The sequence below is a fragment of the Thunnus maccoyii genome, chromosome 2 (assembly GCF_910596095.1).
Source record: "Thunnus maccoyii chromosome 2, fThuMac1.1, whole genome shotgun sequence".
NCBI lineage: Eukaryota > Metazoa > Chordata > Actinopteri > Scombriformes > Scombridae > Thunnus > Thunnus maccoyii.
This window is the reverse complement of record NC_056534.1, coordinates 23,052,601-23,078,724: the sequence shown is the minus strand read 5'-3', so window position 1 is coordinate 23,078,724 and position 26,124 is coordinate 23,052,601. Positions and strand designations below refer to the sequence as shown.

Genomic DNA, 26,124 nt, shown 5'->3' with positions numbered 1-26,124 from the left:
AGCCTGCTGCCACTGTTTGTTATTTAAAGCAGCAACAGCGAAAGCAGCATCACTGAAAAATCATTTTGAATGAAGATCTGAGTAGGATGGAAACGTCCTGATTAAATTTGCTGGCTTGGAGTAAGTGTGAAGTAGTTGCCTTTTTCATTCACTTGCTTTTTGTCCCCTAAAGGGAGGTGAGTCCCCACAAGTGACTTTGTAAACAGATTTGTGTTCTCACAACATGAGTAATAGGCCTACTTGGTACATACATACACACACACACACACACACACACACACACACACACACACACACACCCCTTAGCCTAGTGCTCTCATTTAATCAACCACATTCAATCACCCCCATCAACAGGTAAGTGGATGTAACAAAACAGCGCATTGGAGAGTCTGTTCTAAAGCATCAGCTTTGTCATGAAGAGGGCAAGTCTGACACCGAAAAGCAGGAAAGAAATCACTGAGCACATCACCAAATGCATTTCTCGCTGCTTGTGTTTGGCACAATGTTAGAGGATGTTGGGCCTTTGTGGCAGCCCAGTTTGATAAATACATAACTATTTCTTCCAGATATGATTTTAATTTACCTGTTTGATGGAGCACCCTTAGAAGATGTGTGCCAAAGAGGCCCTATCTGATTCTCACTGCTATGTGCAGCATGTGTGCTATGCACTGATACTAATCAGTACAGTATTTAATTTGCTTGTGATAAGAATGTGTTGAGGTTTTCAACAATTTTCTGCTGCATTAAGAAACTTTATACCGCAGTTACAGCGAGCCAGTACGACCCTCAATACTTTGAACCAAAGAGGGAGAAGAAAAAGAAATATGAACATGGATATTTACACCATCAAATTTGGATACTAAGAAATATAGTCATTTAGAGTAAAATAGCTCAACAACTTTTGGATATATTAAATTTTGTATACATGCATGGTCCTCAGAGGATGCCAAATGACAGGGGTGGCCACTGCCTATAGATTTATTATAATGTTTAGATATGAAACATATCATACCCCCCCAGAGCAGAGACTGTATATAAAGGTACCTTAAGAGCAGAGGCTGTATATAAAGGTACCTAAAGAGCAGAGGCTGTACATAAATGAACTTAAAGAACAGAGGCTGTATATAAATGTACCTAAAGGGCAGAGGCTATATATAAATGTACCTCAAGAGCAGAGGCTATATATAAATGTACCTCAAGAGCAGAGGCTGTATATAAATGTACTTAAAGAGCAGAGGCTGTATATAAAGGTACCTAAAGAGCAGAGGCTGTATATAAAGGTACCTAAAGAGCAGACGTAGCTACAAGCGCGCGACGCGAACGTCACGCGCGTGTCCGCTGAGAGGGTACATACCCGCGCGCACGAAACATGCTGGAGCCTTCTCCCTGAGTCTATTCAATGCAGTAGGGACAAATACTAATAGTTTCTGCTCAAGAGGGGAATAACGACAGGTCACTGCTGGTGTTATGGGTGCAGAAAGGCACAACAAATGTCCAGCACATCCACACTGAACGGTGCGTATCTCCTATGTGATTGTTTTCTATGGCTGATAGCGGCGAACGGCGGGAGGGCTGCTGCAGGATGCTGAATTGATGGGCGTGTGTCTGTGTTTTAAACCGATCGAGACAGTTTTATCCATTAGTCCACACATACCAATAAGCCTGATACTATATTTCAAATTGTTATAGGATCACGATTTGTTGTGGTAAAGCCTGGTGTGCCAAAGAGCTGTACGAGACAGTCAAATAATGTCTGCTCGGGTTGGTTGGATGGTTGAGAAGGAGGGACACTCACCCCAGAAATGGGACATTATTCTTTAGTAATTCATAATAAAATGCTGTTGGTTTCGCTTTACTTTACTTATAATTAGTCCAAAATGTTCATGTACCTTTAGTTTAATTTAATTAATTAATTTGATTCATCTCTTAGATGAATTTAGTGACAACTCCCCAAAAAATCTTCTTTCAGGGGAACGTGTGTTTGTTTTCCTCTCTGTATCACAGCCTTCAATGCAGACACTGTATACTGTGTCCCAGCCTGTCAAAGATTTCTGCTGCACTGTAAGAGAATACATCTATATATGAAATTCTGAAATAATTTAAAAACTGCTGACAGTATGTTAAGTTAAGATTGTGTTTACTGTATGAAGGCATCCATATAACCCCATGACAAGGAGAAATGAACTGCACACCTAAAGAACTACAACAGTTAAAACTAAACAGTTGTGAATATCTGATTAAAAAGTGACTTGTTTGGAATAACAAAAACCGAGGGCCTCTCTTATTATGTATTTCCTCCTCTGTCATTCAGTGATTCCACTCTCTATCTTTTGGAGTGATCAGCACCATTATCAAAACATATCAACATGAAGAACATATTATGGCAGATTCTCAATGGCATTTCATCCCATTTGCTACTTTCAAAAGGAGAGGATGTTTGCCTTTCCTATGAGAGCAGTTACTCACTATCTAGGTTACTTATCAAACTAAACACAAACAGGCTCTTGTGGCATAGCAGCTTCAAGATATACTACTATCAAAATACTATAGCTACTTATAATTTTACACTAATTTGCAGTGTATTTTGTCAAGAAGAAAATTCTCTTTGGAATGAGAAAAGTGGCATTACAAAAGACACAGATGATGTTTTTGATCCAAATGGTGAATTGTGCTCTAATTAGGGCTGAACAATTAATCGGAATTTTATCAAAAAAGCAACAAGGCCTACCGCAATTTTCAAATCGCAAGGAGAAATGTGTGTCAAAATATTATTTTGAATTAAATATTGTCATGCTGCAGAGATGTCCTGACCTACACATCATATTCTACAGAGTTAAGAAAACACCTTTGTTTGGCACATGATTCAAAAATGATCATATCCTCTAATATTGCAAATCATATTGCAATTATAATATAGGTTAAAATAATTGCGTTTAGATATTTCTATAAAATTTTAATTAGTAATACTAAAGATAGTATTCATTACTATCTTGGATTGTACAGGTTTTTGTATTTTTGTTGCTGTGCACAGTGGAAAGAGTGGAGGGATTTATGTAAAAACAAATTAAATCTATATTTAAAAAGTAGTTACTTGATGTTTTTCATTCAATACTACCCCATAAAATGTATTACAAATGAAATACCTTTGTATGCATGTGACCACATCTAAAGTCAACGGTTCCAAAGCAACACACTGAAAAATGGGTTGAAAAACCTGCTGTCATAGCCTCCTCCTGACTGCATCCTGGATCTCTCCCCAAGAACTCTCTCACTCACTGTCTTGTGAATATTTTTAGTCTCTGTTCAGTGCACACTTGTGAAGTTTCTCTTTGAATGCATTCATGTTATTGCACTTTGTGGTACGCACCTAAAAGTGATCAGAGTGGTTGTGTGAAGAATGAACAAAAAGAGAGCTTGAGGCGGATGTTCAAACCCTGCCTACCTTCACTTTGCACACCTGTCCAGTTGCTGCAGAAAGTTGGTGTGATGTCACATTGTCGGTTTCAGAAAGTTGCTAATTCTAATTCCAAGTTCAGAAAGATGCACTTTGACAGGTACTTTAGATTCTCTACACTGTACAACCTGTACAGTTTACATGTCAGCATCTTCTGCTATAACAAACCAGACAGCAAAGTGTGGGACAGAGAGACATGAAGGGAGTGATGTATAAGATCAATACATGTATTGAGGGTTTTGTGATATTGATACACTGTCTGCCATCTCATATAAAGCCTGTAACAGCAAAGAGACTTCAGTAAATTATGCAACACAAAGCTCAACAAGCTCAAACATATAACATGTTTCTGTCTCTGTCCCTCTCTGTCATTGTCTGTCCTTATACTCAGGAGGTCAGTAATGACATCAATTGGGTATTGTCTGACACTTCCAAGTTCCTAACAACATAACCATGGCGACAGGAAGAAAAGGTACGTTTGACACTGCCTGTGTTCATGTGTTAAATGACAATAATTTGGCCTTCATACGATTATGTCTGACTGTTATCACCAGAGAGCAGTGTGCCTCTGGCTGTCAGTGGAAAGGGCTTCTCTAACAGATCAGTGCTAACACAGAACAAGACTAGGTCAAAACCTAATATACGGCTGGATCGACCTTGTATGGTCAATGTGTGAAACTGTGGCCAGTTTGTTACAGGGATAGTCAGTGGTAGAGTCTATAATGTGAATTCCTGGATATTAAATGTTCATCTGCAATTTTCAGTGGTGGACCCAGTAATATTTGTTGTTAAAGTGTACTAAAGTAGCATCACATGACATGGTGAAGCTACGTTTGAGTAAAAAAAGCAGGTTATAAATGCAGTTGCAAGAACAATATTTTCCACTCATATCTTGGGATGTTTGATTTGAAGGAGAACTGATTTTACTTCTAATTATAACTGTTCTAATTATTAACTCCCCCTGCTCTTTCATCTGTTTCACTCTGTGGATGTCTCATTTTTCACTGTATTGAGTGTTTTATCAGTGATTGTTATTATGGGTGCTTTACTTGTGCTTTAAGGAGGCTGTGGTGGAAGTTATAATGAAAGTTTTGACAGCATTTTAGCGCAAATTCAGGAGGCTTATCTCTGCCCAGTTATAGCAGTTACAGTTAAATCAAGCACACCTGCAGAGCAGCTGCCCCACACTGAACTGATATAACAGCTAGGAGTCACATGTTTTACATGCAAGACGCATGTTTTAATACTGTTGTTCATCGTTTATGATGTGAAAACATCAGAGAATCAAAAAACCTTGCGTCCAGGTATTCGTTCAGTTATAAAATCCAAACACACCGCAGAGCGCTTCTCCTGCTGCCTGCTGACAGCGCTGTCAGCCGGAGAGTCGATTACACTGGATGGTAGAGGAGGAGACAGTAGAGACATTGGTTTGTGTTTGTTTAAACAGGAGTTCTCTTTATTTAACACCAGAGCTGAGAGTGTCCGAGCTCGGAGCAGGAAACACAGTCACTCTGTGTTGCTTCTGTCCTCTGCTTCCATCATCTCACGCCTATTCATTTTAAAAGAGAGGAGTGGGGAATGGGAAAACTCAAACACAGCCAGCTGACCAATGGTGAAACTTCATCGGTCAGCCAGTCAGTCACAGACACCTGCAGTTATAGGGTTTGCCCGTCCAGCCAAAAAAGAAGGGGAGCCACAAAGCCACAAAAGAATCAGAAGTCACACAGGTTGAGTTCTTTGTCCTTAAAGTGCTGTATAAGTGTGTGTGATGATGCAACATACCCTCTTGCCTCCATATATTGGACTTCCACCTCTGGCAGCAGGTAACTGTGCTGCTTTAAGAATGCCCCCTCTAATGTTTTTATCGCTCCCAAGAGTGAGAGAGAACTACATCCCAAAATCTTCTATGATATTTTTAAAACTCAGGAAGTCAACAGTGAGTGGGGGAGTTAATTTAGGGATTTGGGAGTATCTGTAACAAAATCAAGGAAGGTGTTTTTAATATCTAACTCTCGTTAGACTCTCGTGTCTGTGTTGTCTATGACTGAGAATAGCTCACTTCTGCACATTCTAGTAAAACCTTGGTTAGTAGTTGGTTCTAGTGCCATAGTTATAGTGGTGTTGTCTAGCAAGTTTGGGCATGCTGTTGATTTATCCAGATGTTTCTGTTGACTTACACCTTAGCTGTCATGTTCAACATGTATTAAACTACATGTTTTTGCTTAAAAGCGACTCTGGCTGTTTAGATTTGTTGTTGTTTTTAGTCATTTGCTCCATAACTGATCAATCAATCAAATTAAAATTGATTGATTGATTGAATTGATTGATTGATTGATTGATTGGTTGATAGATGACATAAAGCCGGTATTCTCTCTCTGTCACCAGGCTCCACCTCTAAAGCGGGTGGGGTGCGTTTCCCTGATGATGTCGAGCCCCCCGGCTCTCCAACTCGCAGAGATGACCTGTCAAACCTCTCTACTCTCATTGCTGTCCTAGAGAAGGATGGCAGCTACTTAGTCAAGGTGTGTTCATGTGCATGGGTGTGTACATGCATCATGGCCTGTTATATTCAAGCATTCAGTTGCACTTGTACTTGCCATTGACCAGACAAAAGTTATATACTAATGTATATCTTATCAAAGTGTGTGGCAGTTAACTCTTTGCCTCTACTCTGTGGTTCCTCTCTCCAGGCTGGTTTCCTGAAGAGCCACCACTGTTATGAGATTATCTTCACCATCCCAGATGTCCCCACGCTGGGCAAAGAGCTCTCCTGTGTTCCTTCCTCCTCTCCGACTCGGAGGTCTCCCAGTCTCCGGGTCCATCATATTAACTCCACACTGGAAGGTAAGTCAAGGCCTCAGCAGGAGAAAACAGTTTGCTTTCTTGCTTAATTGTGTGAGACCAGTTTGGACCAGTTAGGAAAAAAGTAGAGAGTCTCTCTGTCATTATTAAGAAGGTGAGATTACTACTCATTGAACTGGATTTATCTATAACCTTTTAGTATTAAAGACTGCATGTCAGTGTTAACAAACATTTTTACCTGCAGTGAGACAGAGCAGTGTTTACTAATGCACTTTCAAGTCTCTCTTTATTTAGTTATTTATTACTTTTTATGGTGTATTTAATACAGTGGTATTTTTAGTCTACACACAGCCTCATAACCTCATCAGTAGTGGGGCTAAAAATGTAAACTTTGTGTTTTGGGCTTTATTCCTTTTGGAGTGGGAATGTGCTCAGTGAATTTCACTGCCATCTGCCCATGAGATTAATATATTTCTTGTGCACTAGTAGAAATTTTGAACTGATGATGAAAAGTCAAGGGTTCAGCAGCATCCTCTGGGGACAATGGCTGTCTAAACAAATGGTATTACAAGCACTGTGGATATTGAAACACAGCTTTTTAACTCAAACTGCATTCAAACTGGGATGAGCAGCGATGGTTGATGAATATACAGAGCAGGCCTCTGTATCTGCCTCCATGATAGCTGGCTGGACTGGCTGTGTGCAGTGTGCTGATTGGCTCGTTGCCCAGTCTATCCATCTGCCTCTCTTTTTTTTCTGTTTCCCCCTTTTCTGTAGAGTCTCTTCACAATCAATCCAATAGAGGACGAAGAGGTTAAAACTCTGTTGTCATCAGACGGTAACCTAGAGACTGTGCATTAGTAGAAATTCTCTAATTACAACACACACACACACACACACACACACACACACACACACACACACACACACACACACACACAAAGGGAAACATGAGCTGACCTCTGGGATTTCAGACTTGCTTTTTTTGGCAACATATCCAGGTTTACATTTATATTACTGGACTGATCAATTGTTAGCAGTATTCTCTCTGGGCCAATGATTTCAGGTGGCTCACTACCATCTTGTCAGTTACTGGAGCCAAGGAATTCAAGATGAAGCAGGAGTAAAGAGACTGGGTGGAGTTAAGGTGGGATGAGCAGCCTGCTGCTCTTCCTGTAGCAACTGTTACTCTGTTGCTGTGGGTTTTCCTGCAGAGGGTTTCTTTCACTAGCAACAACATATCCCGTGGGTATGACCCACTGGCATGCTGTCAACACATTGAGGTGCTGCAGTTGTCATTAAAAAATGTATTTGTTATTTTTTCTTTCTTTTTTTCTACAATTTATTACAAGCTGTGATATCAATTTATCCCATGGGTATGGACAGTAAACTCCAGGAACAGGTTTCAGCTTTCCAGGATAATCAAACCTACTTGAGCTATTGAAGCTAGTACGGTGAGGGCAGACTTCCACTCTTTCAGCCTCCCTTTCCAGTCTGCCAAAAAGAAATAATGAAGCTTGTGCATCAAATATGTACCATGCAGCTCAGGAGACTGACACTGTTTTGATGCATAACTAAGTGGGCAGTACACTACACATACAAATAATGTTGAAGCCAAGCGGCAACTACCATGGCTTGAGGCTGAAGTACCTGAAAGTGCCCATGACAGCTGCTAGATCCAACTGACTCCCATTCAAAAAACCTTAACTTTTCTCTTGAACTACTATGTAAATCATTGTTTTCAACGAGTTGTTATGGTCTCAATCTCTAAATTCAGGCTAATAAGTGTGCTGGTGGTCATTTTGGAAATTATTGCTCCATTAATAAGATTTGAAGACCTACAGTAGCTTTGATATCTGCCATGAGGGTATTGATTGACAGCTGTGATTGACAGAGCAGCTCACCTGCTGCTTTTCCCGGCTCTGGGACTCCCACTGAATTGGACTACTGTCGCAATAACTATTGTTAGCTAAATTAGCTAAGTTAGCCCAAATGTGCAGCGCTCAGCATTCCCAGTAAGCAAGTGTTAGCTGGGGTCCGAGGTAGCAGGGGCGTATTTCCAGAGTGTGAAAGGCAACACCCTGCACTCTTTATTTTGAAATGGAAAAGATGACGCCGACCATAAGCTGTAACTCTGGGCTTCAAACCAGCTGTAATGCAAACCAACGAGTGATGTCACACCTCGCTACGTCCATCTGTATAAACAGTGTGTGCTTAGAGCACAGGTAGAAAATACAACTCCTCTACGTCTGCATTTGATCTGATGACCTTGCACAGACGAAGGAAATGACTGTCCCTCTCTCATGCTATCTCTTCTAATTTATCTCTGCCTCAATACCATTTCCCTTGCTCCTCTCCATTCACGTCAGTCCAAAGAACTTGTCTGATTGGCCAAATAAGACTCTTTCTATGCAAATATAATTAAACAGGGTACACAAAAATACAAGAAAAAACAAACAAAATAGTGTTAGTGAATGTATAAATGTATAAATGATGAACCCTCTCCCTCCCCCACTTTAGGAGGAGTAAAGGTGACATGTGAGTACAGGACTCACCAGGAGGGGGTGCTGCAGGAGCAGATCACTATGGTAACCAGAGGGAGAAGAGACAGCAGTCTGAAGGTCAGACTTCAGGCCAGGGTCATTGGTAAGTGCCCGCGCACACACACACACACACACACACACACAAATACTTGTCTTTCTTCACAACTAAATGCCTAACCCTACCCCTTAAACTAACCTAAAGCTAATTCTAACCTTAACATTAAAACCAAGTCTTAACCCTCAAACAGTCCTTAGAAGTAGTGAGTCCTTACTGTAGTAGTAAGGACCAGCCAAATGTCCTCAGAATGCAAAAATGTCCTCACTATAATGATGTAAAACTGTAATTGGAGGATAGAAAGACAGACATACACAGCTGTATGACCCATAAATTGATCTGGTCTGCTATCATGAAGGATGTCTCAATTTCCTTTTTCTGTCTGGAGGATTGTGGAAGTCTTTCATTAATATCTGAGTTTAGATTTTTTCTGTTTTCTGATTTGCTAGTATCTAGTTAAAATCCTTGTATTGTGTTTTGATTGATAAAGTAAGCTTACAACTTTCATAGTTCATCAGGGAGATTTTTATTTTCATTTGTCCATTTTAACCTGTATTATGGATAATGTTATAGTCAGGGAGAGGAGATGAGTCTGTTGCCTTGCAGCATCAAACACATTTTAATTAAATGTCAGTTTCTATGAGGCTAAACATACCTGTAGAAATCCTGGGTAGAGAGTATATTTTGACATGAGATATATTTACATATTTCCACTTTCCATAAAACATATGAGCTACCAGCCACATTCTCATCATAATGTGGATTATTTGATAATGAATTTACAGACAGAATATTAATAAAGGCAAATAATTAATAATTAAAAAAACATTGCTGCCAGTATAAATGGCTCATGTCCATTAACATGACAAGACATATTAGAAGCACCCAAATCTGGTTAAGCTATACAGTATTTAACAGCAAGACCAAGTACAAACAAACTTTATAAAATGGATAAATGGAGCCTGCTTTTTTATTTGCTAAATGGTCATGGTATGAGCACAATACACTCAGTGGTCATGGTATTATAATATACACAACAGTGTCATGATATAGAGAGTAATGGACAATGAACAGACAAGACAAAGTGTGTTAATTCAGCTCTGTCTGAGTCTGACACCTGTAGGAGGAATGTGCTGTCGCTACTTTCCGTGCCAAGTGGGTGTTCAAATAACAAAAGGAACAAATGTGAAAAAACAGCTTGGCAACACTAAGCTGACTTACTGGAAGAATCTTCATTTCACCAATGCCTTTCAGCACTGGGCCTTTCATCAGGAGATTTACAGAGTGTGTAAAAAAAACACAGTCCTGTACAATCCTGTATACTCTACAAGAAGGCTGGATCCTCATTATCCAATAAGAGCTAGACACATGGATGGCCAGCCTCCAAGGGATGATGCACTACCAGCACAGAAATGAAAGTATACAACAAAATGAATCATCAACAGCAGGCATTTCACAGTCACAAAATACCATCACAAAATAAGGATATAATTAAAAAAACCTGGGTACATGTTTAAAACTGTTCACACAAATAAGAACGGCAAAACCTTTATTAGATATTGTTAAGAATGCTATACAGACTCTCTAATACTAAAATCTTCTTTCATTCCCCTTGGATCCTCAGGTTTCCTAAGAAGGTTAATTCTTCCAATAAGTCATCTTAATGTTGTTGAGTGACAACAACTAGCAAGTGTCAAGCAGGAGTGAATAGCAAACTGATATTTTATCTCTCACTCAATGTTTTTTTCTCTTTATCTATCTATATCTCTTTCTTTCTCTCCCTCTGTTCAGACCCTCACCATGGGACTCCCATGCTGCTGGAGGGGGTGAGATGCCTGGGTGCTCGGAGAGACGCCCACACAAAGCACAGCAGCGACCGTAAGAGGTTGTGATCAAAAGACACACACATACAGTACATGTATTTACAACAGTATTATTCAGTGACTGGGCCGAGACACAGAGTGCTAGTACACTCAAACATCAAAATTTGTAGATACACTTGACTGGAAAATAATAGGTCTGTGTGATGCTATGTTTTACTATTGTGAAATTCCAAGTATTCCTTGGAAAGTAATAGATAGAACGAATACTGTAATTAAAATTGATGTGTTTTCACAACAATCATGCTGAGTCATGGGTCCAAAACTATAGTTGCTTGATAATGAGACTCTGCAGCTCTGGATGGGCATTTGATCCAATTTAGATAGCCATGAAGCCTCTGTTGTTAGAGAGGTACAGTAAACCAGCACTGAACACATGCCAGCCTGCACACACACACATACACATCAAGTAGAAATAAAAATAATGATGAGCACCGCACATATTAGACTACAACTGCAAATAAAGAGATGATCATTTTTTCAGCAATGTCCCCACTTCCTTTACTATGTGTACCACTTACCATTAAGAACATTCTTCAGAATATGGTACAGTATGTTTGTTTGTATGCTTGTGATATACACCCCAAAACACAGTAGACTTGCATAATGGTAATAATTGCAATAATTTGGTAGTTTTATGAGTGTTACTGATCCAAGCCAGTCACTCATCTGTTACTTAAATGGCTTCAAAAGCAGAGCCAGCTGGCCTGGTGTCACCCACATTTCTTTCAGGTCTTCTCCTAAGTTTACTATTTGCAGGCAGTAATGTTGAAATTCAACATAAGTCAAATCACAGTAAGGAATTTGCTAAAAACTAGATGTTGTTAGCAAGGTTTGTGCAGGATGACCCATTGACTGATTTCACCTTATGTTTGCCCCAATAGAATTCTCACTGTATTACTGACCAATCATGTTAAGACAATGAATTAAATTTAAGTGACTGGAGTTTAGTTGGGACCACTTGCTCAAGTGCACTTTAGCAGCATTGACAGTTTGCAATAAGAGCCACTTGTGACTGCACAGCAGCTTTCTTAACCAATCCACCTGTCTGCCATCACACTTTACAATCCCATGACAAAATGGGGGTATGCCATTCCTCTATTTCTAAGTAGCCATAAATGATGATGCCATAAAAAGATGAAATCATGAGGACTTTCCATATAACCACACTGTCAGTATGTATTTTTTTTTAGCTGTGGCTGGCTATTAAATGTCTATAAAATGCAATATTTCATTTCAAAGTATTAAACAGCATGATACTATTTAAATAATTTACATCATAACATCATTCTTCAAGACCAATAATATTTATTTGTTGCTGTTTGTGGCGCATTATTGAGTCTTAATTGAAAACAATCTGTCACTCTCTGACTGGACAGGACATGTCATTATTATGATTATTATTATCATCTGCACATCTTTTATAACTAAGGAGTACTTTGCATTTTTTGTTCTGGAAAAAAATATTTATCTGCCTTAAGCTTATTTCTGTTGACGTCAGCATAGTATTCTTCATGTGATGACAGCTTTCATCAGCAAATGATACATGTCAAGTGTGAGTCGTTTTAAAGACACTGCTAATGTTGAAACAGAGAAAGAGATTCAAGAGTTTGCCCCTTATATTTGCATGATTTATATGTCATGAAGTGTAAATGAATCAACTGTCCTGACCAAACAACTACGACTGGCCAGGTGAATGATGATGAGCCTTAGTGGTGACAGAATGTGTGAAATGTTTTTGTTTTGTTTTTACCATATTGTATTTATCACATTGTAACTTCAACAAAAGAAAGCTGCAAACAATAGTGTTACACTTGTTTATTACAGGAATAGACCAAGTATTAGGTAGATTGTCTGATTTGAATAAGGTTTGAACAAGACTACTATAACACTACTATAATGTGTTCTTGGTAGATCATCAGCGCCATGCCAACATTTCAGCACATACTCTGTTGAGTCGTGCTAGCCCTTAAGCATACAATACATGAGTGATTACATGCTGTGTAGCCTATTGAGTAGTGGCAGTTAGTGCTCATTTATAAATTGCTCTTAAATTGAAATTGCAATTTGAAAATCTTTAGAGCTGTGATGGTAACTAAGCCATCAGTAATTGCCAAATAAAAATGATGGCATTATTAACAATATCTCAGCAAGCTGGCAGTCGAGTGTAATGACAACTGTCACAGGAAAATATAGCTCTCACAAACTAACATGAATTCTGTGATTTGACCAAACTACAAAATTGAAGATTTGGCTGTTGCCTTGCTCCTCATGTCACTGTCTGTGCTACCTACCTACAACAGACCAAGGAGAGAGAGAGAGAGAAAAAAGAAACATTCATCATATTCATATAGAAACAAGATAATTTTATGATTGTGGTTGATACAAACTTATCTTGTTCAATACTAAGCAGACAACAGACAGACTTTGAGATTTTGAGACTTTGAGATTTTTTTATAGACAGTAATTACACAAACACAATATTGGTCAGAAAAATCACAATTGGATATTTTCCTCAAATCATTCAGCCCTAGTGGCAGTTAAGCAAAGCTAAGTTGAGGCTGGTCGGCTTCATAGTAACACTTTTTCATACCAGTGGTATGTACTCAACATTGAATGTTTACTGTAAGTGTTGGAATAGAGCTCTGATGCCTCTGATCTACCAAATGATTAATGATTCTCAGTACATTTTCTGTTCATTTAGACATTGTTGATAGTGGATGTGTGGCCTCCACGGTGTGTGTGCGTATCATGGTGTAATACAGTAAGTATTCTTTTGCATTTGTGTCTATAAGGACTATACCATTTGTCTGTTTACCTGACCATAAATAAAGTACCCTCTCACATTGTCACATGTAAACTATACATGGTTGTGTACTTTTCTTTAATTGAATGAATATTACATATTTGCCTCTCATGTCTTCTGATCCTTCCTGTGAACTGTCATGTTATGTCATGTCAATAGTGTAGGCTTCACTTAACTTTACAAAGGAGGAGCCAGAGAATGTCCTTGTTTGCCTTTTGCAGTATAAAACAAATGTCATACCCCAACCAACTTGACAACTTTTTGCTGTGGCTATAAAGTTAAATTTGGAAACTGACAACATGCCCACAGGCAAGAGAAGGCTGACAAACCTCACAGAAAAATAGATCAATAATACTCCAGCAGTCAGCAAGGTTAGCTGTTTTTCAGTGTAATAATAATTTCTTGTCGGTAAGAATTTCCCAGCTGGAAGACAAAGCTGGCATGGCCTGAAAATACCTTACAAATTCCAGGAGGCAAAGGCAAACCTGCAGTAAACCTTCTTTCTGTGTTCCTGCGTGATCATATCTGTTTGAATGGCATAATGCTTCCTCTTCAAAACAGAGCTCTTTTCCTTTGTGTCTCGGTTTGCTATGACTAATGTGGACCCACCCTCCACACACACACTCCTGGAATAAAAATCTGGAGTGATCAGGTATCATCTTCAGAGAAGATTTGAAAGTTGACGATCAACTAAGACTGTTCACTGTCAATGTTAAGAAACGGAAAGAGAGGTTTTATCACATGATTTGTCAGTTTGATCTGTGAAGAAGGAAGTATACTAGTGCACATATAAAGGCAATGGGACACTAAGGTAAGAAACCTTGTGCTATCTGAAAATCTGACCTTTTAATCAGGTTTTTGACTGTATTTACCCTGTGGTAAAATTTGTGCTGTTTCTGGTTAAAGTTATCTGAGTCTGAAGGTAAATGCAGCTCTGTTCTGCTTCGTGTTTGCATAATAGCTGAGGTAGACAGGAGGGACACGGAAATTCCATCCATATCAAAGAAGAAAGTCAAAAAATACCCATCATTAACAACTTTATCACTCCACTAGTCAAGCTGTATGTGTAAATACAACAATTTTCCAGCCCAGATGTTGATAATTTGTCAGATAAAGTGTTTTTGCAGAGCATGCCATTTTGCCACGCCTTTAAACATGACAAAATACAATATATTTCATTAGAATTTAAATTATTTTGTAATGTCTTGTCATATATTCAGAAAGCCTCAAAAACGGTCCCATCATGTTAAAGCTCAGTTTAAGATTGTCCACTTTAGAAAAACATTACATCTTAATAAAGCTCTGCTTTTATCTGCTCAACGTAGCCTGCGGGGAAACCTGTCCTTTCTCTCATTTGATTGTACACTCTGGAATGAAGAGAGACTGGTTAAGGTGCGCCACACTTTAATGTTCCACTGAATGAAAGGAATTATTACTGAGAGAATAAAAAAACATGCTAGGTTAAATCAGTGTTACATCCTGAGTTCATCAAAAATGCTAGCAAATAACTTGATATACGACAATCAAATGTTTGTTTGTTTGTTTTTTAAGATTTGGATTGATATAAATTTGGGAGAAAAGTCTGCTAAATCCCATTACTGTCATTTGTGTAAACAGGTAAGAACAGGGTTGTTGTCCATGTGTGAGTTAGTGGGATTTGAGGATTTGATTTTAGGTTGATTTAAGTTACTGCAAGTAACTTTTAACTGGTTATGAAACTGTCCCATTTTAATACTGATGCCTCTATATGACCTACATAAGAAAATTAGACCATCAGTGAGAAGAATGACTATATAGTTATTCTAAATGCCTGCCATCAGATTTACTGCACGCAGACTAGAAGAGCCAATGTTTACATAACATGTAGCATTGTAGCATGGAGTACCAAGATGTCACTAGTAGGAGGGGAGGACATTTCTCTTCATTTGATAATGTTAAAAGTAAATTTAGACTTGCTGTCGATTTTATGACTCATCTATCTACTAAAGCAAGGAATCTCTGTCTGTGTGTCTGTATGTATGTATGTACTTTACATATCTCTTGAAAAGGTTCATCGATTGACTCCACACTTGGTGAATGCATTGCTGGGGAACAAAGGGAGTGCTGTGTCAAATTTGGTGCAATTTGGACACATGACACGTTTAATATTGATAAACTTTGAATAAACCAGCGATCAATGGAGCTCTGCCAACTGACTCCTGCAGGGAGAGACCAGAGACAAGGCGTGACACAAGTCAGAGAAAAGAGAAAAGTAGACAGCAAAAACAGAGCTTTTAATCAAGAATGGACACTCTTATCCTGTGTCTTGATAGAAAGTGTAGCAAGTTGAACAGATCAGCAGTGAGTGACTACAAGGGAAGCATTCAGGTACATTGTTGAGTGTCACCTGTGTTTCAGAAGTGCTCAGAGCCCAATACACAATGACTGTAGTTATACACATGAAAAGAAGGAAATACTTTCCACGGACAGTTCAAAACCAGTTTGTCTCATATGCTCCAAGACTGTGGTGATTGTGAAGTGCCACTACAGACAAAGACATCTTTGGAGCAAACATACCCACTCAAAACTGAACTGAAGGCACAGAAATATGATCAATCCACTTTATTTTAGGATGCACATTATTTCATTTTTAAATGCAGCCTTTATTTTATATACTTATATCTTATATACTTAAAATGAGAATTTTTTATTATTTATTTACTATGAGAGTACTTATTATTTATAACATCTGTGTATAATAGAATATTAGTTTCTTTCATGTTGTTTGTGTATATTCTCATTCACACCTCACATCAACTGTATTAATTTTTGAAGTGTTGAAGCAGCAGCTGGAGGCCAAGCCATCAGCACTGCAATAGCTTTAAAAAAGATGAGAAAAAGAGAGAGAGAGAGAACAGCAGTGGTTGAGTGAGCTTGAGCGTGAATGAAGAGAGGGAGCGGCAGTAGCCAGAACAAAGGAGATCAGAGAATGAAATGTTATTTTCTGATTGTTTCACAGCAGTTATGTTCTAAAGCACAATAACCTCTGCAGGGAGGTGCTGCATTGCCAGATTTGGTGTAAATGCAGCCTTACATGTAACCCAGGTGTATGAATGGTACTAAATAGAAAGTGCAGCTGCATCGTCATATTACAATTATTAATCTTACATATCCACTAACATTATCTCACCACTAAGCATCCTGCAAACAGCTCACTCACTTTTAAGATGCATGCGCTAGCCAGATCAAGATTTTTACACACAAGGCGGTGGTGCTCATGGGAAATGTAGTCTTCATTCTGGGAAAACACAACCACTTTTCTCCACAGAGGTGCCAAAATCAACACAAAATGATAGTTCCTTGTAGTAACTTTAAATCATTTTTTCCTCCAGAACAGAATTGTACATCTGTGGCAAACAAGGAAATCCATCACATAAAAAGTGGCTGTGTACATGGCATTTAATCCTTTAACAAGCTGCTATAGGTAAGTAATGCCACTCCCCCACAGTGCACAAACAATGAGGATTCACTTTTAAATGTTTTATACTCTGAAAATGCTTCATGTTTTTTTCACATTCATATTTCTATTACATGTTATCAGCATGAGACAAATTGAATTTTTTTTTTTACTCCTCCTCACTAACAAATGACTTAAAGGGGACCTATTATGCTTTTCCTTATTTTCAGTCATATATATAATGTTACAATGTCAGATGTTCACGTCAAACATGGCTGTAACTTAAAAGTTTCAAATAATTATAAGCTTGAGATGGATTTCTTTACATGATCAGTTGCTCCTCACACAGTGCATGAGTTCACAGCTCCATTCTGCTAACATTATGGCATTTTTCCATTGTTTTGGGGGTAGTCACGTCCAGCCATGACTGAAGTGGAGTTGGCACGCTGTGAGTGTTTTTCCATTATACAGCAGTGCAAAGTAAAATAAGTACATCATCTGTTGGAGGTGTGCTGGTCGTCTGCTCTTCATCAAACGTCATCATCACTTTTGCCGTTTCTGCTTGTACTATTCCTCCCTGCATTATTTCTAACTGATCAGCTCAACAAATAGCTCCAAATATCTCCATATCTTTTGTCAACTGTTTTTAGTGCCACTATGAAGCTCTTCTTCACAGTAAAAGTCTCCTGTTATTTAGTCATTTAAAAGCTTTTAATTTGAAGCAGTAAAGCAGGAAATGTTGAGCTTTCATCAGCAGTAACTTAATACAACTCTGATATGGCTGCCCCTTGTCAGGCTTCCAGAAAGCTGGCCAATCAGAACAGAGTGGGCTCATGGATAGGGGTCCTTAAAGAGACAGGAGCTAAGATTGCCTGTTAGAGACAGAGGCTGAACTGAGGGGCTGCATAAAGGGCCAGTATACGATAAATAAGGAGTTTTTTTTAACTGTGAAACATGCAAAGCTACTCTAGTGGAGTCCAAAAATAAAAATATAGAGCTGGAAATGAGCATAATAGGTCCCCTTGGAGCAGAATGGAGGGATGTGTTTTTTCAGTATTGGCTTTGAAAGAATTGTTCCTCTGCACTGCAGGAGATCATGAAAAGAAAGTAAAGGACGCTACACTTCACCCTCATGACTGACCAAAGATGGATCCAAAGCAGAGGAAGCAAACCAGTTCTTCAAGTCGTGTCTCTATGACAAGTGACACTTCAAAAGATGGGCCTCCATATTTCAGCAACAGCAACAAAGAAGGGTAAGTTTATAATTAGTATCATTCTCCTCTGTACTGTCTTACACTAAACCATGTGCAACTCTGTAGGTGAGATAATGAGCCGGGCCACATATATGCTACCACTTGAATGGTTAACATTTTTCTAGTTATTATCATTTAAGTGCACAATTAAATAAATCCTTTCTATTGAAAAAAAGCACACAAAGAAACAAAAACAAGATAGTATGTTATTAGGCTATTAGTTGTGGTGGCTTTCTTACCCAATCAGTACCTAATACCTCACTTTTTCACAATGGGCCTCATTCACAAACAGTGTGTATGCACAAATCTGTACTTAAACCGGGCGTACAAACATTTTAAGCACAAATCTGACATTCATCAATATGTTCTTACCTGAATTTGTTCTTACTCTGCAAACAAATTTAGAACTGCCTTAGACTATGTGTATGCACAAATCATAAACATCCCACAGTCTTAAAAATGATGTAGTCAATATTTCTTTGATGTAAACAGGATATTAAACCACAATTATTAAAAAATATGATTGGGCCTAACATTTAAAAGTGTGAAATTGCTAATAATACACAATTTATCTACTAATTATAAAATTAATAGCTAAAATGTTGTAATCCATGAATCACCATAATAAATTAATGAAATTATTGATATTGTCAGGTTCCCACTTTTAGAGACAATAGCTTATATATTACAATTTCCATATTGGAATGTGACAGTATCAGATTTAGCTGTGATATATGAAGCTGATTAACCGGTAGCTTGCTCAGTGTCCTCACAGCCTGACCGGTCAGTAGTGGCACAGTGAGGAGCACTCTGCTTTCACTACATCACAGTTTGTTGTGGACAGACAAAACACGATATGCACCTGGCGCAGCAGTAGAGATTTCACACATCTACACATTTACCAACTTTTTATTTTGTTACACATGTACTGTGTGGTAGCGGTGCAACAGGTATGCAGGCTGTATACAGGATTCACAATCAGGCTCCTAACGGTTGTGCCAGTGGCATGTTTACCAGCCAAATCTGCCTTTTCTGGCTTCTACTTCTGAAACTATTGTTTGCATTTCATTAGCAGACATTAGCTACATTTTTACCATCACAGCCCTCTTTCCAATGAGTAATAGCTCTGTCCACTGCTGCACTGCTCCCACAGAGCTTTCCTTATATAGAGAAATGGGGACGTAGTAGTATGCTAATTACAGATAGCGGGCATGCACCTGTTATTTTAGAATGATTGAGATTCACTAACATACGCACAGTGGTAAGAACAAAATTGGCCAGTGCGCATGTGTCACTTATTTTCTGCACAAAGTAAGAACATTTCTACACACATTAGTGAATGAGGCCCATTGTGTCTATGTCATTTAGTCACTTGATTGAGAATTAATATGCTACCTGTAATTAAAAAAATGTGTCTTTGTTCAGGCTTCCTGTCCCCTTTCAGTCCCCCCTGCAACACATTAGCTTCCATTTCAGCTGTAGAATACTGATGTAAGTGGTTTGACAAAAAAGATAAAAAATAACCTAAGGTCCACTTACTAGCTTTTTCTGTGATTTTCAATGTATTCTCATCTTATTCATCAACAGAATATGCTCAGTTGTTTATGGAGATAGCTCAGTTCAGTCACATGACTGAAGTATGAATCAGTCTTTAGATTAATTGATGTAAGTGTCTCAATAATAATCATTACATTATGTAAGACATCAAATAATGCTGGGTTACATGCACTTTACAGCTATCAGATTTCATTATACTGTATATATCACTTCTAGGAATCCTCCTTGGGCTGAGACAGACAGGACGGACACAAACTACAAGGAGAGACCTAGATCACCAACTTGTCTGTCTCTGAAGAGTGCTAGATCACGGACCCCGCCACCAGATTTTAAATCTGGAGATACAGAAGACAGGCAAGACTTTTTGTCTGCCCTTTCACTTTATGTTAAAATGATGTTACAATGTTACAATTAAACTAAAGTGCTAGTTCAGACAAAGCACTGTAGTTGCACCTATATTTGATGTTTGGTGACAATTTTTTAAATGCTTCACCACCATGATCTGTTTCAATATCTGAAAGCACATACATAGCACTGATTTTACATGCAGGTACGTTGATTGATTATCACACAGCCAAACCAAATTTTAGTCTTAAGAAGACACAATGTGGACACAACACCCTTTTATTGTATTTGCTGTCACAGGCTGAGCAAAAGTCAGTTTACAATATGTTTGATAAAAACACTGATGGAGAAATCATACATATTTTTGCTATAATTAAGCATATTCCTTGTTTTCTGTTTACAGGAATGTGATACCAGTTACAGAACAATTTCCTGTTTGTGGACCACAGGCAAAAATTGTATGTTAAGACTATGTTATCTTAATTATAATAAGATAATATAATTCTGTTTTGAAAGCCTGTTTGATTTCAAAATATTCATCATTATTTTTTTTATTTTAACTTCTTGGTGCACAGGGAGAATATGACCTCGCACTTCCACCACTGATGGAGGACTGGACCAAAGAACATGTGAAAGACTGGCTGATCGTTAGACTTAGAGTACCACAGCAAATTGCACAGAAGCTCTATGACCAAGAGTTGTCAGGAGCTTGCTTGGTCTCCTATGAGAAACAAGACCTATTAGAATTAGGTGTTCCGCGAGCACCAACAATACAAATCATACGGCAGGTTGAGAAGTTCAAGAAGCATTTAGAGACATTTGAGCCAGGTGAGAGGATACCAAAGAGTTATTATGAATCCAGAGAAGGCGAACTTTGGAAAAGTATAAAGATGCAGGATGTGTCAGGAAATATGGATGAATCTGTGGAAGTTGAAACAGTGTCATCAGATTCAGGAATTCAAAGTGTAAGCTCCACAGTGCTGATGCTAGAGGAAGCAAGACACAGAATACGATCTGTAATGGATCAGACAAAAACAAATGACAAGCAGTTACATATAGCAGAAATTCCTGACAATGCAACATTTCTGCAACTCAAGAAGCCAATATGTCAGATCCGGCCTTTTGACCAAAACAACACCTCCATCTTTTACACACAAAATGACATTCTTCCTCCTGTAGCAGGTCCAAGTAATCTTATTGACCCTGTCCATGAGTACCAGCTTCTGCCTAGTGCAAATGAGGCCACTGAAAGAGAAATCCTTTATGAATTCACAAAGGAAGTATTTAGTTTTTCGGCAAGCTGCATGAACTCACGAACCAATGGGACTATTCATTTTGGAGTGAATAACGAGCCAGGTCAGGGACATGGTCAGGTAGTTGGGCACAAGATCACTTCCTTCAGTAAATACAATGAGGCGTTTGAATCATGTCTGAGTGAATATTTTGAGGAAAAACACATAAATGCTGCCAGAATGTGCATAAGGCCTCCTAAATTCATCCAAGTTCACAGCCAAGATGGAACAACTTCAGACAAGTGGGTGATTGAGGTCGATGTTGTTTCAACATATTCTGATACACAAGAGAGTCTTTTTTATACTCTCTTGACTATTGCATCAACAGAAAAGAAGCAACAATCCAAAACTGAGTGTCTTTTTGTCCGGGATGGCCCAAGGTCCATCAATATTTTAGCAGATACAAATCCTCGAATAGTCCAAGAGAAGATGAAAAGTCTGATTGATAAAGTCAAATGTTGGGCATCAGCACGCAAGTCAGCTGAGGAAAAGGATGAACCACAGCCCTCCCGAGGCCACCAGGGCCAAAGGCTGAAACAGCTGATCACTCGTGGAAGAGATGCATTTGAAAATTACATTCAAGTCATTGTTGTCACTGACAAATGTCATTTGAGCCAACTTGAGCACTTGGGTTTTCTGAAAGAGATGAAGTTGTTTGCTGTACTTGAGTTTGACCCAGAGTCCGATGTTAATGGAACATGCAGTTTTTACAGAAGAGATCGCGTCGCCAATCTGCACTACCCACGCATGTACACCACTCAGGACAGTGTAACTGCAGTCATTGGAAAGCTGAACTTGTTTAAGCAAACAAGTTGGATTTTCTGCAATGGACGGGTGAATGAGGAGGATGAGACAGACAAACCGCTAACAGCTAGTGAATGGCTCAAGAAACGCTCTGGTGATATCAACAACATGATTTCGTTTCTCTGCAACCCAGATTTGCTTTCCAAAGATGGACTCCTAGTGGTCTTCATTCTTCACTCAGCTGTTGCTGACATCTCAAGCCCTATTTTGGAGGCCTTCTGTGCAATATACCGTACACTGGAAGGGGTTGACAATATATTGTGCATATGCAAAGACTCCACTGTGTTCAGCCACTGGAAGCAGCTGATAGAGTGTCGCTGTAAGGAGGACATCACCAGTAAATGCATTTATGAACTGAGTCTGAATGAAATATCTAGCACCATCAAAAAGCTTAAAGAGCCTCAAACACGATCTTCCGAGAGATACCTGCCATCCACAGGCTCAAGCTCAGTCCTCCTGGCAAAAAAAGATGAGGAGCTGATGACTGTTTTGGACATCTTGTGTGAAAATGAATGTGAGAACACAGAAATTGAAACAAAGGAGTCCTTTCAGGAGTTCAAGATGAAAACAGAGGAGAATTTTTACAGAGGAGGACAAGTCTCATGGTGGAACTTTCACCTCTCTGAGAAGCCAGGCTGCCTCCCATTCATCAAACGAGACAAATACAAAGAGCTATATGACCTGATCACGCCTGTAGAAGGCTACACAAATCCTTGTGTTATGATCAATCTCCTCCATCATCCAGGATGTGGGGGAACAACACTAGCGATGCATGTTCTTTGGGACCTGAGAAGTAAATTCAGATGTGCTGTTGTTAAAAACAATATGGCAACAAATAATGAAATTGCAGCCCAAGTCATGACACTGTTGACATACGGCAAACAGGAGCAGCCAGGCTATACACCTGTTCTCCTCTTGGTGGAAAACTGGGATGATGTAGAGGACCTAAAGCAGTGCATGCTGAATGTTGCCAGTGATCGGAAGCGGCATAACAATCTCATGGTAATAATACTAAACTGTGAGAGAACCCAGTTCCCTGTTGAAAGCTCGAGAGGTAGCCGCATTGCAAATGTGTTCATCATCAACAAGCTGTCAACCAAAGAACAGAGTTTGTTTTTTGAGAAACTTCAACAACTCAAGGATGACCATGAAAAACCTGAGACTTTCTATGCCTTCATGATCATGACAAATAATTTCAGAGAGGCTTACATCACCAATCTGGTGAGCAACACTTTGAAAGATCTTGACACCACCACCCAACAGGGTAGGCTTTTCTCCTTCCTAGCATTGCTGAACACCCATGTCAATGGATCCTACATGTCACTCTCTCTGTGTGAAGAGCTAGTGGGGATAAGAAATTCTCTGTGGAAGCAAGAAACTCTTGATGATAAAATGAATCCCTACGCTACACTGCTGATCACTTTTACTGTCGAAGAGCATGGCACTTTTCAAGCAGTACGATTCTTACACCAAATGATTGCTAGCAACTGTCTTCAAGTCATTACTCAGAAACACAAACTTTCTCTGGCTGAGATAACTACTAACCTTTTGTTCTGTGACCAAGTCTACAAGTCATGCATGGGAAAGGATTACCTGGTCCAAAACATCCAAAGCATGCTTGTCACTCGTCACCGAAAAGAACAAGGGGATGACACAGACTCATTGTTCTCTCCACTGATTGAAAAAATAGGTATGGAAGGAACTGGTAAGGAAGGACTTGAAAAAATTACACAAGTCTTGAAAAGAGCCACTGAGAGATTCGACAGAAGTGCAACACTGCCACAAGCATTAGCAAGACATTTCTGCTTGAAAGAAAAAGACTTTGAATCTGCCCTCAAGTGGGCTTTGGATGCACAAGGGAAAAAATCTAATTCCTACATTTCAGATACAGTCGGACAAGTGTACAAGAGCCAACTCAAAAAGGAAATTGAAGATTCAAAGGATTTCACTCCTAAAGCACTTGACAAATGCCTAATGTTAGGATCCAAAGCTGTTAATGCATTCCGGGATTCACAGGAGCTTGCCAAGAAAGATGAACAAGTTGATCTGTTTGATTTACACAACAGAAAGAAACCAAAGTCCTACAACACATTAGGCTATGTTGGAGAGACAGAAGTCATGATGATCCTTCTTGATGTCATTAAAGATCTTCCTCTTTTCACTCTTAGTGACCAACACAAAAGAGATAAAATGTTACAATTTCTCAAAGGTCACCACCCAATGAGGAATTTATATGGTCACGAAAATGGCAACTTAAACATCAACCAGTTTGTCACTGTCCTGGCAGACCATGAGAAATTTCTGGTCTCTTTGAAGCCAAGGCTGAAGGAAATTTTCAGTTTTTTTGAGAACTATTTCACATACCTAAGACCTAGGTCTGTGCCACGGGAAAGGGAAACTGCTGATGAAAGAAGCAAACGCAAGGTTTCTGAATACTTCAGAAAATACCTGCAATTATTCAGCATTTCAGAAGATGACAAAGCATCTGAAAAAGCAAGTAACCCAAATCTGAGTCTCCGTCAGGAGATAGAGGATCACAGGCAGTATCTGGAAAAAAGGCGAGCAGACTCATTTGCTGGACTTCTGCAGTGCTTGACTGACAAAAGCTGTATGGAAATGGAGCACATTCTGAAAAAATGGCAGTTTATCTTTGACAAGTCATCATGTAGATACGTGTCAGATACAGTCAACTTCATCCTGGCAAACATAGTTCTACACAGCATCAAGCCCTCCTCCACACTGCTGTATAAATATGAGCAGTTGGTCAACCTTCTCAATGAGGTACTGCAAAAAGAGGGTACGAATTCAAATTTGACAGAGCTGTACTACCTCTCAATGCTGCTCATGTGGCCTATGAAAGACCAAAGGCTTGAAAGCTCAGCAGCATCCAAAAACATCAGCACATATGTCACATCAGCCAAGAAATCTTTTCATCGACGCTTTTCCCACATGTTTCCAGCAAGGAGTGCTATTACTCATTTCTTCCTTGGGAAATCCAATGGACTGAAGCGAATAGTTTCCAAGGCGAGGCTTGATCAAATTTTGATCAATGTTTCAAGGCAACAAGCTTCTTGCAGTGGTCAAAGTACTCAACCACGTAACCTGCACCATCTCTGGCAGAGTGGTGCAGCATGGAATGAGCCAAAGGTCCAGGGAAAGCTGTTACGAATTAAAGGAAAATCAGAAAATGGAGACATCTATGTTAACTATGGTGGCAACCTAAAAATGCTGGTGCGTCCAGTTTACCTGGGTGATATTCGAAGCGGATGCAGCCGGGAGGAAGTGTCCTTCTACCTGGGATTCACCATGGAAGGCCCTGTGGCCTATGATATTAAGTATGAAAACGAACAATGAGCATATTTTACTTGTGGGTGTAAAGAGTAGTTTACACACACACACACACACATTTACATTAAGAGGCTGGACAGAATAATTTAAGCCACATTAAAAAGGGAGAGGAAATGGCAAAACTGATTCAACCAGCAGGTGTCTGTAACCCTGTCTTCTTTCTTTTCTCCAAATCTAGATTATTTGGGATTGCAGTCCTTCAGTATATCATTACAGAGTGAAGAAAAAACAAACAATGTTTACTTGATATGAAATGTACTGTTTCTTTGAGAATCATTTTTATGTAACAACCGTACATCCAAGCTAGTTACTCTATTACTATGAGTTCATCCATATAGCACATGTAAACCTCTTTAAAGACCAAGATCCAACTCCTAATCAATCTAGTAATGCCATTGTTTCATGCATGCTCGGTGGCACACAATTCAATTTTACAAGATGTATTCCACTCTTTATGCATTATATTTGCTATTGAGGAAAAAAAATTATTTTTTTTAAAGATTTTGAATGTTTGTATAGCATTTCCACACATAGACCTCAATAATGGAA

At 39.0% G+C, this 26,124-nt stretch overlaps 2 protein-coding genes across 2 annotated transcripts; both read left to right on the top strand.

Moving 5' to 3' along the window:
• The first annotated feature begins 1,378 nt into the window (after positions 1 to 1,378).
• On the top strand, positions 1,379 to 13,562 carry si:ch211-151p13.8 (uncharacterized protein LOC562078 homolog). The gene is made up of 6 exons (XM_042391857.1): positions 1,379 to 1,515; positions 3,846 to 3,926; positions 5,840 to 5,976; positions 6,145 to 6,298; positions 8,777 to 8,902; positions 10,646 to 13,562. The coding sequence occupies exons 2-6, from the start codon at positions 3,908 to 3,910 to the stop codon at positions 10,744 to 10,746; spliced, it is 537 nt and encodes a 178-aa protein (XP_042247791.1). The 5' UTR covers positions 1,379 to 1,515; positions 3,846 to 3,907; the 3' UTR covers positions 10,747 to 13,562.
• Positions 13,563 to 18,122: 4,560 nt separating this feature from the next.
• LOC121887017 (sterile alpha motif domain-containing protein 9-like) lies at positions 18,123 to 25,644 on the top strand. The gene is made up of 3 exons (XM_042397536.1): positions 18,123 to 18,229; positions 20,535 to 20,589; positions 20,707 to 25,644. The coding sequence occupies exons 1-3, from the start codon at positions 18,123 to 18,125 to the stop codon at positions 25,579 to 25,581; spliced, it is 5,037 nt and encodes a 1,678-aa protein (XP_042253470.1). The 3' UTR covers positions 25,582 to 25,644.
• Positions 25,645 to 26,124: the final 480 nt, after the last annotated feature.